At 41.5% G+C, this 16,307-nt stretch overlaps 1 protein-coding gene across 2 annotated transcripts in view; it reads left to right on the plus strand.

Annotated features, from left to right (window-relative positions):
• fbxl2 (F-box and leucine-rich repeat protein 2) overlaps positions 1 to 16,307 on the plus strand; it is a 54,289-nt gene that overhangs the window by 6,602 nt on the left and 31,380 nt on the right. For both annotated transcript variants that reach the window (XM_061897141.1, XM_061897142.1), the window contains exon 2: positions 7,156 to 7,217. In XM_061897141.1, coding sequence (XP_061753125.1) covers positions 7,156 to 7,217 — 62 coding nt within the window. The remainder of the gene's footprint in view (positions 1 to 7,155; positions 7,218 to 16,307) is intronic.

Genomic DNA, 16,307 nt, shown 5'->3' on the forward strand with positions numbered 1-16,307 from the left:
CATACCAGGCTATCAAGAAGTTAACAGGCTATCGGGAACAAGTACCAGGCTACCAAAAAGTCACCAGGCGACCAGGAACAAGTACCAGGCGACCAATAAATTACCAGGCTACCAGGAACAAGTACCGGGCTACCAAGAAGTTAACAAGCTATCGGGAACAATTACCAGGCTACTAAGAAGTTAACAAGCTATCGGGAACAAGTACCAGGCTACCAAGCAGGTACCAGGCTGCCAAGAAGTTACTAGGCGACCACCAAGCAGTTACCAGGCTACCAGGAACAAGTACCAGGCAACCAAAAGTTACCATGCGACCAGGAACAAGTACCAGGTTACCAAGAAGTTAGTAAACTACTCTGAACAAGTACCAGGCTACCAAGAAGTTAACAAGCTACCGGGAACAAGTACCAGGCTACCAAGCAGGTACCAGGCAACCAGGAACAAGTACTAGACCACCAAGCAGTTAACAGACCACCAAAAAGGTACCAGGCTACCATAAATAAGTACCAAGCTACCAAAACATGCAAACCACGTACTAGGCTATCAAGAAGTTACCAGGTCCCAGGAAGTACCAGGCTACCAAGAAGTTAACAAGCTATCGGGAACAATTACCAGGCTACTAAGAAGTTAACAAGCTATCGGGAACAAGTACCAGGCTACCAAGCAGGTACCAGGCTGCCAAAAAGTTACTAGGTGACCACCAAGCAGTTACCAGGCTACCAGGAAGGTACCAGGCTACCAGGAACAAGTACCAGGCGACCAAAAGTTACCAGGCGACCAGGAACAAGTACCAGGTTACCAAGAAGTTAACAAGCTACCGGGAACAAGTACCAGGCTACCAAGCAGGTACCAGGCAACCAGGAACAAGTACTAGACCACCAAGCAGTTAACAGACCACCAAAAAGGTACCAGGCTACCATAAATAAGTACCAAGCTACCAAAACATGCAAACCACGTACTAGGCTATCAAGAAGTTACCAGGTCCCAGGAAGTACCAGGCTACCAAGAAGTTAAGCTATCGGGAACAATTACCAGGCTACTAAGAAGTTAACAAGCTATCGGGAACAAGTACCAGGCTACCAAGCAGGTACCAGGCTGCCAAAAAGTTACTAGGCGACCACCAAGCAGTTACCAGGCTACCAGGAAGGTACCAGGCTACCAGGAACAAGTACCAGGCGACCAAAAGTTACCAGGCGACCAGGAACAAGTACCAGGTTACCAAGAAGTTAGCAAACTACTCGGAACAAATACCAGGCTACCAAGAAGTTAACAAGCTACCGGGAACAAGTACCAGGCTACCAAGCAGGTACCAGGCGACCAGGAACAAGTACTAGACCACCAAGCAGTTAACAGACCACCAAAAAGGTACCATGCTACCATAAATAAGTACCAAGCTACCAAAACATACAAAGCACGTACTAGGCTATCAAGAAGTTACCAGGTCCCAGGAAGTACCAGGCTACCAAGAGAGTACCAGGCTACCAGGAATAAGTACCAGGCTGCCAAGAAGGTGACAGGATCCCAGGAAGTTACCAGGCTACCAGGAGCAAGCACCGGGCTACCAAGAAGTTACCAGGCTACCAGGAACAAGTACCAGGCGACCATGAAGTTAACAGGCTATTGGGAACAGGTACTAGGCTACCAAGCAGGTACCGGGCTGCCAAGAAGTTACCAGGCGACCAGGAACACATACCAGGCTATCAAGAAGTTAACAAGCTATCGGGAACAAGTACCAGGCTACCAAAAAGTCACCAGGCGACCAGGAACAAGTACCAGGCGACCAATAAATTACCAGGCTACCAGGAACAAGTACCGGGCTACCAAGAAGTTAACAAGCTATCGGGAACAATTACCAGGCTACTAAGAAGTTAACAAGCTATCGGGAACAAGTACCAGGCTACCAAGCAGGTACCAGGCTGCCAAGAAGTTACTAGGCGACCACCAAGCAGTTACCAGGCTACCAGGAAGGTACCAGGCTACCAGGAACAAGTACCAGGCGACCAAAAGTTACCAGACGACCAGGAACAAGTACCAGGTTACCAAGAAGTTAGTAAACTACTCTGAACAAGTACCAGGCTACCAAGAAGTTAACAAGTTACCGGGAACAAGTACCAGGCTACCAAGCAGGTACCAGGCGACCAGGAACAAGTACTAGACCACCAAGCAGTTAACAGACCACCAAAAAGGTACCAGGCTACCAAAACATGCAAAGCACGTACTAGGCTATCAAGAAGTTACCAGGTCCCAGGAAGTACCAGGCTACCAAGAAAGTACCAGAAAAACAAGAAGGTACCAGGCTACCAAGAACCAGTACCAGGCTACCATGAAGTCACCAGGTTACCCAGCATTGCCAGACCTGAGGGATGGATATCAGTCTTGACAGACTTGAGATGTAATATTTCAAAGAGCAACGTGGTTAAGTTGAGGTTTGTCCCATCAGGTTGCAGCACTTCTGCCATTCGCTTGTTTTTGGCTTTTTGGCCTTTTGCATAATTTTTATGTTGCTGCCTGCAGCGTTTATGTCATGTCAGCATTTTACCATTGCTGCTGTTTGTTGTTGTGTACTATGGTCTGTTGTTGTTTATTGTTTGTTTTGCTGGATCATTTCTGTGTGTTCCTACTGCCGTTGTCTCCACCATGAGCACCTCTCACAGTCCTGCATGCTGGCACAGGTGGGCTCAGGTGAGCAGACCACCTGAGACCGTGGCCTCGGACTGTGCAGGAAAACAAGAAGCGTGGCGGCGCTCAGGAACTCCCTGCCGGGGAATGTCGCTCTTCTGCCGCGCCTTCTTTGGAAGCCATGGCTTGGAGGCCAAATGACACACGCCTGCGGAGGAACGCTCTGGGATGACCGCAGTCCTGTCCCTCGTACTTGATAGGCGTCATCGCCTCACTGAAAGAGCTCTGTCATATAGAGGATCTTTGTTTAATGCGGTCCTCCTGTCATATGGAGGATATTTGTGTAGTGTCGTCTTACTGTCATATAGAGGATCTTTGACTAGCTTTGTTGCAATCTTATAAATACCACACTGTGAGAATCCTGTCATATAGAGGATCTTTGACTAGCTTTGTTGAAATCTTATAAATACCACATTGTGAGTATCCTGTGATATAGAGGATCTTTGACTGGCTTTGTTGCAATCCTATAAATAACCACAGTGCGGTCCTCCTGTCATAAGAGAATCATTGTTTAGTGTGGTCCTCCTGTCATATATGGGATCTTTGTATTGTGTGGTCTTACTGTTATATAGAGGATCTTTGACTGGCTTTGCTGCAGTCCTGTAAATACTACACTGTGGTCCTCCTGTCATAAGAGGATCTTTGTGTAGTGTAGCCCTCCTGTCATAAGAGGATCTTTGTGTAGTGTAGTCTTCCTGTAATATAGAGGATCTTTGACTGGCTTTGTTGCAGTAGGTCCTATAAATACCACAGTGCAGTCCTCCTGTCATAAGAGGATCTTTGTGTAGTGTAATCTTCCTGTAATATAGAGGATGCTTGTGTTTTGTGGTCCCCCTGTCATATAGAGGATCTTTGACTGGCTTTGTTGCAGTAGCTCCTATAAATACTACAGTGTGGCTATCCTGTCATATAGACCAGTGGTCCCCAACCACCGGGCCGCGGCATGGCCCGGTACCGGGCCGTGGCTTGATTGGTACCAGGCCGCAGAAGAATTTTTTATTAAAAAAAAAAAGTTTTTATTTATTTTTTTAATTTATCAAGTCAACATAAAAAACACAATATACACTTACAAATAGTGCACCAACCACAAAAAACTCCCTTTTTCATAACAAAAACATCCCTTTTTCATGACAAAGAAGAAAGAAAAAAAATCTTGTAAATACTACACTGCGGTCCTCCGGTCATAATAGGATCTTTGTTTAGTGTAGTCCTCCTGTCAAGAGGATATTTGTGTAGTGTAGTCTTCCTGTAATATACAGGATCTTTGTGTTTTGTGCTCCCTCTGTCATGTAGAGGATCTTTGACTGGCTTTGTTGCAGTAGCTCCTATAAATACCACAGTGTGGCTATCCTGTCATATAGAGGATATTTGACTGGCTTTGTTGCAGTCCTGAAAACACCACAGTGCAGTCCTCCTGTCATAAGAGAATCGTTGTGTATTGTAGTCCTCCTGTCATATAAAGAATCTTTGTGTAGTGTCGTCCTATTGTCATATTTAGGATCTTTGACATGCTTTGTTGCAGTCCTATCAATACCACATTGTGGGTATCCTGTCATATAGAGGATCTTTGACTGGCTTTGTTGCAATCCTATAAATACCACAGTGCGGTCCTCATGTCGTAAGAGGATCTGTTTAGTGTTGTCCTCAAATAGAGGATCTTTGTGTTGTGTGGTCCTCACATGGATGAATTTCGACTGGCTTTGTTGCAGTCCTGTAAATACCACAGTGCGGTCTTTCTGTCATAAGAGGATCTTTGTTTAGGGTGGTCCTCCTGTCATATAGATGACATTTGTGTAGTGGGATCCTACTGCTATGTAGAGGATCTTTGATTGGCAGTCCTCTATACCACAGTGCGGTTATACTGTCATATAGAGGATCTTTGAGTGGCGTTTTTGCAGTCCTGTAAATACCACATTCCGGTCCTCCTGTCATAAGAGGATCTTTGTGTAGTGTAGTCCTCCTGTCATAAGAGGATCTTTGTGTAGTGTAGTCCTCCTGTCATATAGAGGATCTTTGAGTGGCTTTGTTGCAATCCTATGAATACCACAGTGCAGTCCTCATGTCATAAGAGGATCTCTGTTTAGTGTTGTCCTCATATAGAGGAACTTTGTGTTGTGTGGTCCTCCTGTCACATGGAGGAATTTTGACTGGCTTTGTTGCAGTCCTGTAAATACCACAGTGCGGTCCTCCAGTCATAAGAGGATCTTTGTTTAGTGTGGTCCTCTTGTCATATAGAAGATATTTGTGTAGTGGGATCCTACTGTCACATAGAGGATCTTTGATTGACTTTGGGGCAGTCTTATATACCACAGTGCGGTCTTACTGTCATACAGAGGATCTTTTACTGGCTTTGTTGCAGTCCTATAAATACCACACTGCGGTCATCCTGTCATAAGAGGATCTTTGTGTAGTGTGGTTGTACTGTCATGTAGAGGATCTTTGTGTATTGTGGTCCAACTTTCATATAGTGGATCTTTGATTGGCTTTGTTGCAGTGCGGTCCTGTCATAAGAGCACCTTTGTGTAGTGTAGTCCCCCTGTCAAATAGAGAATCTTTGTGTAGTGTAGTCCTACTGTCATATAGAGGATCTTTGTGTAGTGTGGTCCTGCTGTCATATAGAGGATATTTGACTGGCTTTGTTGCATTAGGTCTAATAAATACCACAGTATGCATATCCTGTTGTACAGAGGATCTTTGACTGGCTTCGTTGCAGTAGTTCTATAAATACCACAGTGCGGTCCTCCTGTCATACAGAGCAGTGGTTCTTAACCTTTTTTGTCCTCAGGGCCCAACTTGTCCATTATAGAGGGGCCCGGGGCCCACTTGAATAAAATCTTACTCTTGATTTTAATCATATTCAATAATTATATCCAACCTGCGGTTTACAACCTTGTCAAAGGATATGAGAGCATGTGTTAATCACAAAGATTATTATCAAGGCTTAGGTCAGGCTGATTACAAAAGTAAATAATAATCAAATACACTGCAAAAGAAGGGAAAAAAACGGATGATAAATAAATGTACATACAAGCTTTTCTTGTAAAATTGCGACTTTTATTGAGTAAAATTCCCACTTTTATCATAATGTTGCACAAATGTTCAGTTTTTCTTGTAAAATTTTGACCTGCTCTGAGTAAAATTACAATTTATCATAATCCTAGAGGTAGGCATTTTTCAGAGGTCTCAAGAAGGTAACAAATACTAGAATATGTGTGTGTGTGTTAGTGTGTGTGTTCTTGTATTTCTACCCTTCTTGAGACATCAACAAGGAAAACTACCTACCATATGAGGACCGGTGAGCAAGCTAAAACCCAAATCACGGTCCCAAAACGGAAAACCATTGCATCTAACAAGAGAACCAAATACTGAAGTCCGTGAACATTGCTCCAAAGTCGGGATTTTTTTTATTTTTTATTTAATGTGCACACAAAAGTAAACATTGACAGGGGCAAAGGCAGCAATATATGATAAAAGTAGACGACAGCTGAAGAAGGACTTCTCTATTCATCCCTGAAAAAACCCGCCAGGTGTACAGCTGACTTTTGTCATAATTTTGCCAGGTAAAATTCAGATTATTATTACTATTCTAATATTGCCAAATTTTTAAGTTTTCTTATAAAATTGTGACTTTTGTCGACTAAAAATTACGACTCTTTAAATAAAATTGCAAAAATGTTAAGCTTTTCTTGTAAAACTGCGACTGTTGCACAAATGTTCAGTTTTTCTTGTAAAATTTTGACTTGCCTTGAGTAAAATTACAACTTATCATAATCCTAGAGGTAGGCATTTTTCAGAGGTCTCAAGAAGGTAACAAATACTAGAATATGTGTGTGTGTGTGTTAGTGTGTGTGTTCTTGTATTTCTACCCTTCTTGAGACATCAACAAGGAAAAGTAACTACCATATGAGGACCGGTGAGCAAGCTACGACCCAAATCACGGTCCCAAAACGCAAAACCATTGCATCTAATAGAGAACCAAATACTGAAGTCCGTGAACATTGCTCCAAAGTCAGGATGTTTTTTTTAAATAAATGTGCATACAACTTTTATCATAATATTGCACTTATGTTCAATTTTTCTTGTAAAATTTTGACTTGCGGTGGGTAAAATTACGACTTTTTTCATAATACTAGAGATAGGCATTTTTTGGAGGTCTCAAGAATGTAACAAATACTAGAGTGTGTGTGTGTGTTTGTGTGTGCACGTGCCTGTGCGTGTGATGCTCAGCAGATGGCCAGACATGCAGCGAGCAAGTAGACTAAAAGAGATCAGCAGACCTGGATGAAGCAATTATTACTAAGCTTGTTGCAAGTGGGAGCCAATGAACATGCGACAATTACTTTTGCCTTCAACACGCTGAGTGATTCTGTGTGTGTGTGTGTGTGTGTGTGTGTGCGTGTGTGTGTGTGTGTGTGTTTGTACGTGTGTGTGTTTGGCTGCGTCAGCTAAACATGACTGTGTTGTGTTTGTTGTGTGCAGGTGTTCTCAAACAGCGATGAGGCCGCCATTAACAAGAAGCTCCCCAAAGAGCTGCTTCTTAGGTAAGTTTCCTATAATGTGGGGGAAAAAAACATACAACTTACTCAGCGAGAGCTGGTTTGATAATTGGTGCCAATATTTGGCATTTGGACATATATTGGTATCGACCCTTTTTATCAGTATCAGCCTTTTTTTTTTTTAATTACAACTCCAACAGAACTACCTCACCAGATACGGTTGTATGGTATACCGGTACTAGTAAAGTACCGCGATACTAATGAATCATATTCGGTACTATACCGCCTTTAAAAAGTACCGGTCCCGGTCGTTGTAGTCGTCACGTCATGTCATTGTTGGTTTACGAGCAGAGGAGCTTGTTCGGCAGTGCACAATCACGGAGTACTTACAAGCAGACACAGTGTGGCCTGTTCTAAAAATAGCTCAAATAGCAGCACTTACCAGTGAGCTGCCTCTATTTTTTTAATTGTATTTATTTACTAGCAAGCTGGTCTCGCTTTGCTCGACATTCTTAATTCTCCATCCATCCATCCATCCATTTTCTACCGCTTATTCCCTTTGGGGTCGCGGGGGTCGCTGGTGCCTATCTCAGGTACAATCGGGCAGAGGGCGGGGTACACCCTGGACAAGTCGCCACCTCATCACAGGGCCATTTTTAATTCTAAGAGAGACAAAACTCAAATAGAATTTGTTTAAATAAATTCTTTTTTTTTTTTTTTACTTCGCTTCTTATAACTTTCAGAAAGATAGTTCTAGAGAAAAGAATACAACCTTAAAAATTATTTTAGGATTTTTAAACACATGTACCTTTTTACCTTTTAAATTCCTTCCTCTTCTTTCCTGACAATTTAACTCAATGATCAAGTATTTTTTTTTTTTGTAAAGAATAATAAATCAATTTTAATTTAAATCTTCATTTTAGCTTCTGTTTTTTTGACGAAGAATATTTGTATAATATTTCTTCAAACTTATTATGATTAAAATTCCCAAAAATTATTCTAGCAAATCTATAAAAATCTTTAGAATCAAATTTAAATCTTATTTCAAAGTCTTTTGATTTTTTTTTGAAATTTTTGTTCTGGAAAATCTAGAAGAAATAATTATTTGTCTTTGTTAGAAATATAGCTTGGTCCAATTTGTTATATATTCTAACAAAATGCAAATTGGATTTTAACCTATTTAAAACATGTGATCAACATTCTAAAATTAATCTTAATCAGGAAAAATTACTAATGATGTTCCATAAATTATTTTAAAAAATGTTCAAAAAGATTCCAATTAGCTAGTTTTTCTCTTCTTTTTTTCGGTTGAATTCTGAATTTTAAAGAGTCGAAATTGAAGATAAACTATGTTTCAAAATTTGATTTTCTTTTTTTTCCTGTTTTCTCCTCTTTTAAACCGTTCAATTAAGTGTTTTTTTCATCATTTATTCTCTACAAAAAACCTTCCGTGAAAGGAAAAAAAATGTACGACGGAATGACAGACAAATACCCATTTTTAAAAATATATATAGATTTATTTATTAAAGGTTCATTGAGCAAATTGGCTATTTCTGGCAATTTATTTAAGTGTGTATCAAACTGGTAGCCCTTCGCATTAATCAGTACCCAAGAAGTAGCTCTTGGTTTCAAAAAGGTTGGTGACCCCTGGTGTAGACAGAAAAGGGAGAATGAATGCATTTTGGCTTAAAAACTAACGATAAAGGTGAAGTTATAACACTGAAACACCCTCAGGAAGAGGTGCTTTAATCCTTTAAGACATGGCTAGCTAGCTACCGGCTAACATCCAGCCACAGCTAAATCACTAATCCTCGCCTCCATGCTGACAAAAAAAGTAAGTTTCTTACAAGTATCATTATCACTGCAGGAGGAGGAATAGCTAAACACGCTTCACCGGCGTCACAATGTAAACAAACGCCATTGGTTGATCTACACGTGACATCCACTGTAATGATACCAAGTACAGGAGCGTATCTAGTCGATGCTAAATGGATATTTTTTAGCATCACAAAATCTTTTTTCATTTAAAAAAAATGTATATTATGTTTATAAACTCATGAAATACGTCCCTGAACATATGAGGACTTTAAATATGACCAATGTATGATCCTGTAACTACTTAGTATTGGATTGATACCCAAATTTGTGGCATCATCCAAAACTAATAAGTATCCAAACAACAACAATAAGTGATTATTACATTTTAACAGAAGTGTAGATAGAATAAGATATGATAGAAATTACTTTATTGATCCCTTGGGGAAATTCAGCACCAAAGTTCGCTCACAATAGAGAATAAACACTTAGGTATTTTTTTATATGTGAATCATATAAATACAGTGTATTATGCAGCATTATTAATACATGATCCATCCATCCATTTCATACCGCTTGTACCTTCGCATGTGAATCATATAAATACAGTCTATTATACAGCATTATTCACATGTGAATAATATAAATACAGTCTATTATACAGCATTATTCACATGTGAATAATATAAATACATTCTATTATACAGCATTATTCACATGTGAATAATATAAATACATTCTATTATACAGCATTATTCACATGTGAATAATATAAATACATTCTATTATACAGCATTATTCACATGTGAATAATATAAATACATTCTATTATACAGCATTATTCACATGTGAACAATATAAATACAGTCTATTATACAGCATTATTCACATGTAAATAATATAAATACAGCATTATTCACATGTGAATAATATAAATACATTCTATTATACAGCATTATTCACATGTGAATAATATAAATGCAGTCTATTATACAGCATTATTCACATGTGAATAATATAAATACAGTCTTATACAGAATTATTCACATGTGAATAATATAAATACTTCCTATTACACAGCGTTATTCACATGTGAGTAATATAAATACAGTCTATTATACAGCATTATTCACATGTGAATAACATAAATACCTTATACATTTAAGTACAGTCAAAAAGAAACATTTGCATTATTAGAACATATTAAAAGAGAAAGTAAGCAGATATTAACAGTAAATGAACATGTAGAGTACTAAGTCATTTTCTACCACTTGTCCTTACTAATTTTGAAAAAATAATAGGTAGATAAATGACACAATATGTTACTGCATATGTCAGCAGACTAAATTAGGAGCCTTTCTTTTGTTTACTTAATAATAGAGGAAAAGTTGTCTTGTATGTTCACTATTTTATTTAGGGACAAACTTGGAATAAGAAACATATGTTTACCCCAAGATTTTTTTTTATAATAGAGCCAATAATACTGTTTTTTGTGGTGCCCTTTATAGTAAAAGTATCAATGTACCGAAAAGCATCGAAATACATTTTGGTACCGGTACCAAAGTATTGGTATGGGGACAACACTATTACACACCTTATACCTGTACAAGTATAAGTATTTTCCATATATTAGCTGCATCAGACTATATTTCGCAGATGTATACATTGTGAAATGAGTTATTTACACAGAAATATTTGTACTCATATTAATTTCTTCCAAACGGTGTCTGTAACAGGGCAGTAAAACGGCTGATTTAACAAAACAGAAGTCATCGTCACGGACCACACCAGCTGCGCAAGCTAGCGCTCCAATCAGCTAAACAGACTGTGAATCTACGAAACAATTAAAAAAGAATGCCATTTTAAGTAAATAATACTAACACAGACACTCGTAATTGTGTTAGCATATTAGCTAATCCTAACGACGTTCGCGTGGTTACATTATGACCGCACGGTGTGCTGTCGTGACCGGTTCCTCCTGGTCATGTCCTGTGTTAGTTTGGTTGTTCTTAGTTTTTATGTTGCCAGCACTCCGACGACTCCTTTGTTTACGTTCTTGTTGCTGGGAGCGCCTGAGCTCACACACCTGCCTTCAGTTTTGACTAGTAGGCTATTGACTCCCCTTATTCTCACGCCGCTTCTTGCCAATCCTTCCGGATCTGCAAGCGACCAGAAAGTGACATCTTTGCAGCATAGAAAAGAGGGATGCCTGGCGGAGGCCAGAGAAGGAAATACAGTCTCACAACTTAGTGTAAGTCACAGGAAAAAACAGATACAAAAACGTATCCTGCTTTTTTTTCCCCCCAATATATTGTTTTACATTTCCCACCATGGTGCATAATGAGGTTTTAATGAAGCGGGCTCACAGTCGCTGGCAAACACCTGGCTCTTCAAGCATGGCTGGATGGGTCTCGTCGTTAAGGCCTGGGACGGTTGCTATGGCAACTCAGAACTGACCGAATCTGGGCGGCGATGGAGGCTGCTGAGTCAGAATTATAATGTAACAGACCCCTTCATAACAATATGTAATGTTTTATATTTACACTGCAAGTATATATATATATGTATATATATATATATATAATGTAGTGACAGACACCTTCATAACAATATGTTATGTTATATATACACACTGCAGGTATATATATATATATATATATATATATATATATATATATATATATATATATATATATATATATATATATATATATATATATATATATATAACGAAGTAACAGACACCTTCATAACAATAAGTAATATGTACAATATACACACTGCAAGTATATATTTAATTTAATAACAGACACATATAAGATATATAATGCAGGAACAGACACCTTCATAACAATATGTTTTATGTACACACTGCAAGTATATATATAATGTAACAACATACACTTTCATAAGAATATGTAATATGTTTTATGTACACACTGCAAGTAGATGTATAATGTAGTAACGGACACTTTCATAACAATATGTAATAAGTTTTATGTACACACTGCAAGTATGTATATAATGTATTAACAAACACCTTCATAACAATATGTAATGTTTTATATACACACTGCAAGTCTATTTGTAATGTAGTAACAGACACCTTCATAACAATAAGTAATATGTACAATAGACACACTGCAAGTATATATTTAATATAATAAAGTTTATGTATAATGTAGTAACAGACACCTTTAAAACAATATGTAATACACTGTAAGTATATATATATATATATATATAAAATGTAGTAACCGACACCTGCATAATAAGTAATATATTTTGTATACACACTGCAAGTATATATATGTGATAACAGACACCTTCATAACAATAAGTAATATGTTTATTATACATATCCCAAGTCTATATATATATAATGCAGTAACAGACACCTTCATAACAATATGTAATATGTACATTATACACACTGCAAGTATATATATAATGTACTAGCAGTATATATATATAATCTAATGTAGTAACAGACACCTTCATAACAATATGTAATACACTGTAAATATATATATATATATATATACACACACACACAATGTAATAACAGACACCTTCAAAACAATATATAACATGTACAATATACACACTGCAAGTCTATATATAGTGTAGTAACAGACATCTTCATAACAATATGTAATGTTGTATATACACATTGCAAGTATATATATAGTGTAGTAACAGACACCAGACACCTTGATAACAACATGTAATATGTTTTGTATACACATCCCAAGTCTATATATAATGCAGTAACAGACACATTCATAAGAATATGTAATATGTTTTATGTACACACCGCAAGTATATTTATAATGTAGTTACAGACACCTTCATAACAATATGTAATATGTTTTTTTATACACATTGCAAGTGTGTATATATATATATAATGTAGTAACAGACACCTTCATGACAATATGCAATATGTAATGTGTTTTATATACAAACAGGTTGAGCTTGGCTTTGACCGCTCCGCGCAACATTTCCTTCAACATCTTGATTAGGTCTGTATCCAATGTGCGCCAGGCCTCTGCTTGGTTTGACTTCGGCCACTTGAGATTGTTCCTTCTTGTTGGTTTCTTGGGCTCAGCTTGTGGCTCTGTTCTGTGTGAGCTGGTGGGGATTGGGTGTTGGTGCTCATGTGGGGCAGGTCAGCCTCCACCAAGGAGCTTTTATTCCTCTGTGCTCATCTGTGCTTTAAGCCACGTTGGGTGCATTAGCGCTGTGGTTTTCTACCTGGCGTCTGGTCCCTCTTGTCTCACCCGCCGTTGGCCTCTCTGACCCCACTTGGCCTTCCCTTGGTGGATTCGCAGTCCCCTGTACGTGGTCACCCTTTCCCATCCGCAAGCACACTTTCAGTGGATATTCTCATTGACTGGAGTTCCGGTGTTCTCGTTGTCTGTTTCCGTTGCAATCGTCGTTACCTTGTTGTCCGTCCTGTTAGGCCCATCTTGCAGCCCGCCTCTCAGAGAGCCAGCGGGTTGTTTATTCCTTGTGTTTTTCGTAGTTATAGGTGGGTGTCCCTCCTGCGAGAGACCAGTGGGTTGGGTAACTAGCCGCCCACTCGCTGTGCAGTCTTTCCCTGCTTTCTTCCAGTCTTTCCTGGCTGTCCTCCAGTCTTCCCTGGGCTCCAACTGCCCTGTTTACAGTAGTCACAGGGGTTGCCAGAACTTCAGTTAATGTACAGGTAGGTGGTCCTTTCCTGCTTGGCATTGCTGCATGTCGCCCACGGGTCAGCTGCAGGGTCATCAGCTAGGAACCACTATTCCTCGACGTTTTGCTCCTTTAATCACTAGAACGTCTCCTGGTGGCGGAGCACTGACAGAGATGTCTCCCTGTCACCCCCTGCAGCTGATAGATGTTCCCCCCTGGGGCTGCTGTCAAGGTTAGTTGTTTTTTCTCTAGCTCCTGTCCTTCCTCCTCAGCCAGATCCAAAAGCTGCATTTCCTGGCCTCCTCTGCCAAATCTTTTATGGCTTTCCTCAGCTTCCCTCCAGTCACTCCTGCGACCCTCAAAGAGCGTGGGGCTGACAGCCCCACGTAGCCTCGGCAGCCAACCTCCACTGGGTAGATGGTAGCCTTCCAGCCAGTCTCCCGGCACTCTGCGGCCAGCCTTGCACTCAGAGGTGGCTTCAATCCCCTCTTCTGCTGGCAACAGCTCAATGAGGTGCAGCAGTCTTTCCTGGCTGTCCTCCAGACTTCCCTGGGCTCCAACTGCCCTGTTCACAGTAGTCACTGGGGTTTCCAGAACTTCAGTTAATGTACAGGTAGGTGGTCTTTCCTGCTTGGCATTGCTGCATGTCGCCCACGGGTCAGCTGCAGGGTCATCAGCTAGGAACCACCATTCTTCGAAGTTTTGCTCCTTTAATCACTAGAACGCCTCCTGGTGGCTGAGCACTGACAGAGACTTCTCCCTGTCACCCCCTGCAGCTGAAAGATGTTCTCCTCTGTGGCTGCTGTCGGGATTAGTTGTTCTTTCCCTAGCGCCTATCCTTCCTCCTCACCCAGAGCCAAAAGCTGCCTTTCCTAGCCTCCTCTGCCAAATCTTTTATGGCGTTCTTCAGCTTCCCTCCAGTCACTCCTGCGTCCCTCAAAGGGCGTGGGGCTGACAGCCCCACGTAGCCTCGGCAGCCAACCTCCACTGGGTAGATGGTAGCCTTCCAGCCAGCCTCCCGGCATTCTGCGGCCAGCCTTGCGCTCAGAGGCGGCTTCAATCCCCTCTTCTGCTAGCAACAGCTCAATGAGGTGCACCGCTCTTGTTTGCTGGACCACACCACGATGTCAGGACGGAGGGATGTAGCTGGGATCTCCATGGGGAACCGTAACTGCTTGTTGAGATCAACCCTCATGTCCCAATCCCGGCTGGCTGAGAAGGTCCTTGATGTGTCTCTTGGCCTGGTCGTTACCTTGTTGTCCGTCCTGTTAGGCCCATCTTGCAGCTCACCTCTCAGAGAGCCAGCGGGTTGTTTATTTTCTGTGGTTTTCGTAGTTATAGGTGGGTGTCCCTCTGTGCAGCTTTTGGCTAAAAGCTGCCTTTCCTGGCCTTCCATGCCAAATATTATATGGCTTTCCTCAGCTTCCCTCCAGTCACTCCTGCTTCCCTCAAAGGGCGTGTGGCTGACAGCCCCGTGTAGCCTCGGCAGCCAACCTCCACTGGGTAGATGGTAGCCTTCCAGCCAGCCTCCCGGCACTCTGCGGCCAAAGGCGGCTTCAATCCCCTCTTCTGCTGGCAACAGCTTAATAAGTTGCACCGCTCTTGCCTTGCTGGACCACACCACGATGTCAGGACGGAGGGATGTAGCTGGGATCTCCATGGGGAACCGTAACTGCTTGTTGAGATCAACCCTCATGTCCCAATCCCGGCTGGCTGAGAAGGTCCTTGATGTGTCTCTTGGCCTGGTCGTTACCTTGTTGTCCGTCCTGTTAGGCCCATCTTGCAGCTCACCTCTCAGAGAGCCAGCGGGTTGTTTATTTTCTGTGGTTTTCGTAGTTATAGGTGGGTGTCCCTCTGTGCAGCTTTTGGCTAAAAGCTGCCTTTCCTGGCCTTCCATGCCAAATATTATATGGCTTTCCTCAGCTTCCCTCCAGTCACTCCTGCTTCCCTCAAAGGGCGTGTGGCTGACAGCCCCGTGTAGCCTCGGCAGCCAACCTCCACTGGGTAGATGGTAGCCTTCCAGCCAGCCTCCCGGCACTCTGCGGCCAAAGGCGGCTTCAATCCCCTCTTCTGCTGGCAACAGCTTAATAAGTTGCACCGCTCTTGCCTTGCTGGACCACACCACAATGTCAGGACGGAGAGATGTAGCTGGGATCTCCTTGGGGAACCGTAGCTGCTTGTTGAGATCAACCCTCATGTCTCACTACCGGTTGGCTGAGAAGGGCCTCCATGTCTCTCTTGGCCTGGTGTGTCTTTGTCCACCCCCTTCCATGACAAAGCTGGTGTGGTTCTCTGCAGGTTCTTTGCTGCCCATTCTACTGCTATTAAAACACTTAGCGCATTGCTGCTATAGCGCACTGCTATTAGCACACTGATATTAATACTGCTGTACCTGCAGAACCTACTCAGTGGCCTTGCGGTTAGAGTATCCGCCCTGAGATCAGTAGGTCGTGAGTTCAAACCCCCGCCGAGTCAAACCAAACACTATATAAATGCGACCCATTACCTCCCTGCTTGGCACTCAGCATCAAGGGTTGGAATTTGCGGCCACGGCTGCTGCTCACTGCTTCCCTCACCTCCCAGGGGGTGGAACAAGGGGATGGGTCAAATGCAGAGGGGGATTTCACCACACCTGGTGTGTGTGTG

The sequence above is a fragment of the Nerophis ophidion genome, linkage group LG04 (genome assembly GCF_033978795.1).
Source record: "Nerophis ophidion isolate RoL-2023_Sa linkage group LG04, RoL_Noph_v1.0, whole genome shotgun sequence".
Classification (NCBI taxonomy): domain Eukaryota; kingdom Metazoa; phylum Chordata; class Actinopteri; order Syngnathiformes; family Syngnathidae; genus Nerophis; species Nerophis ophidion.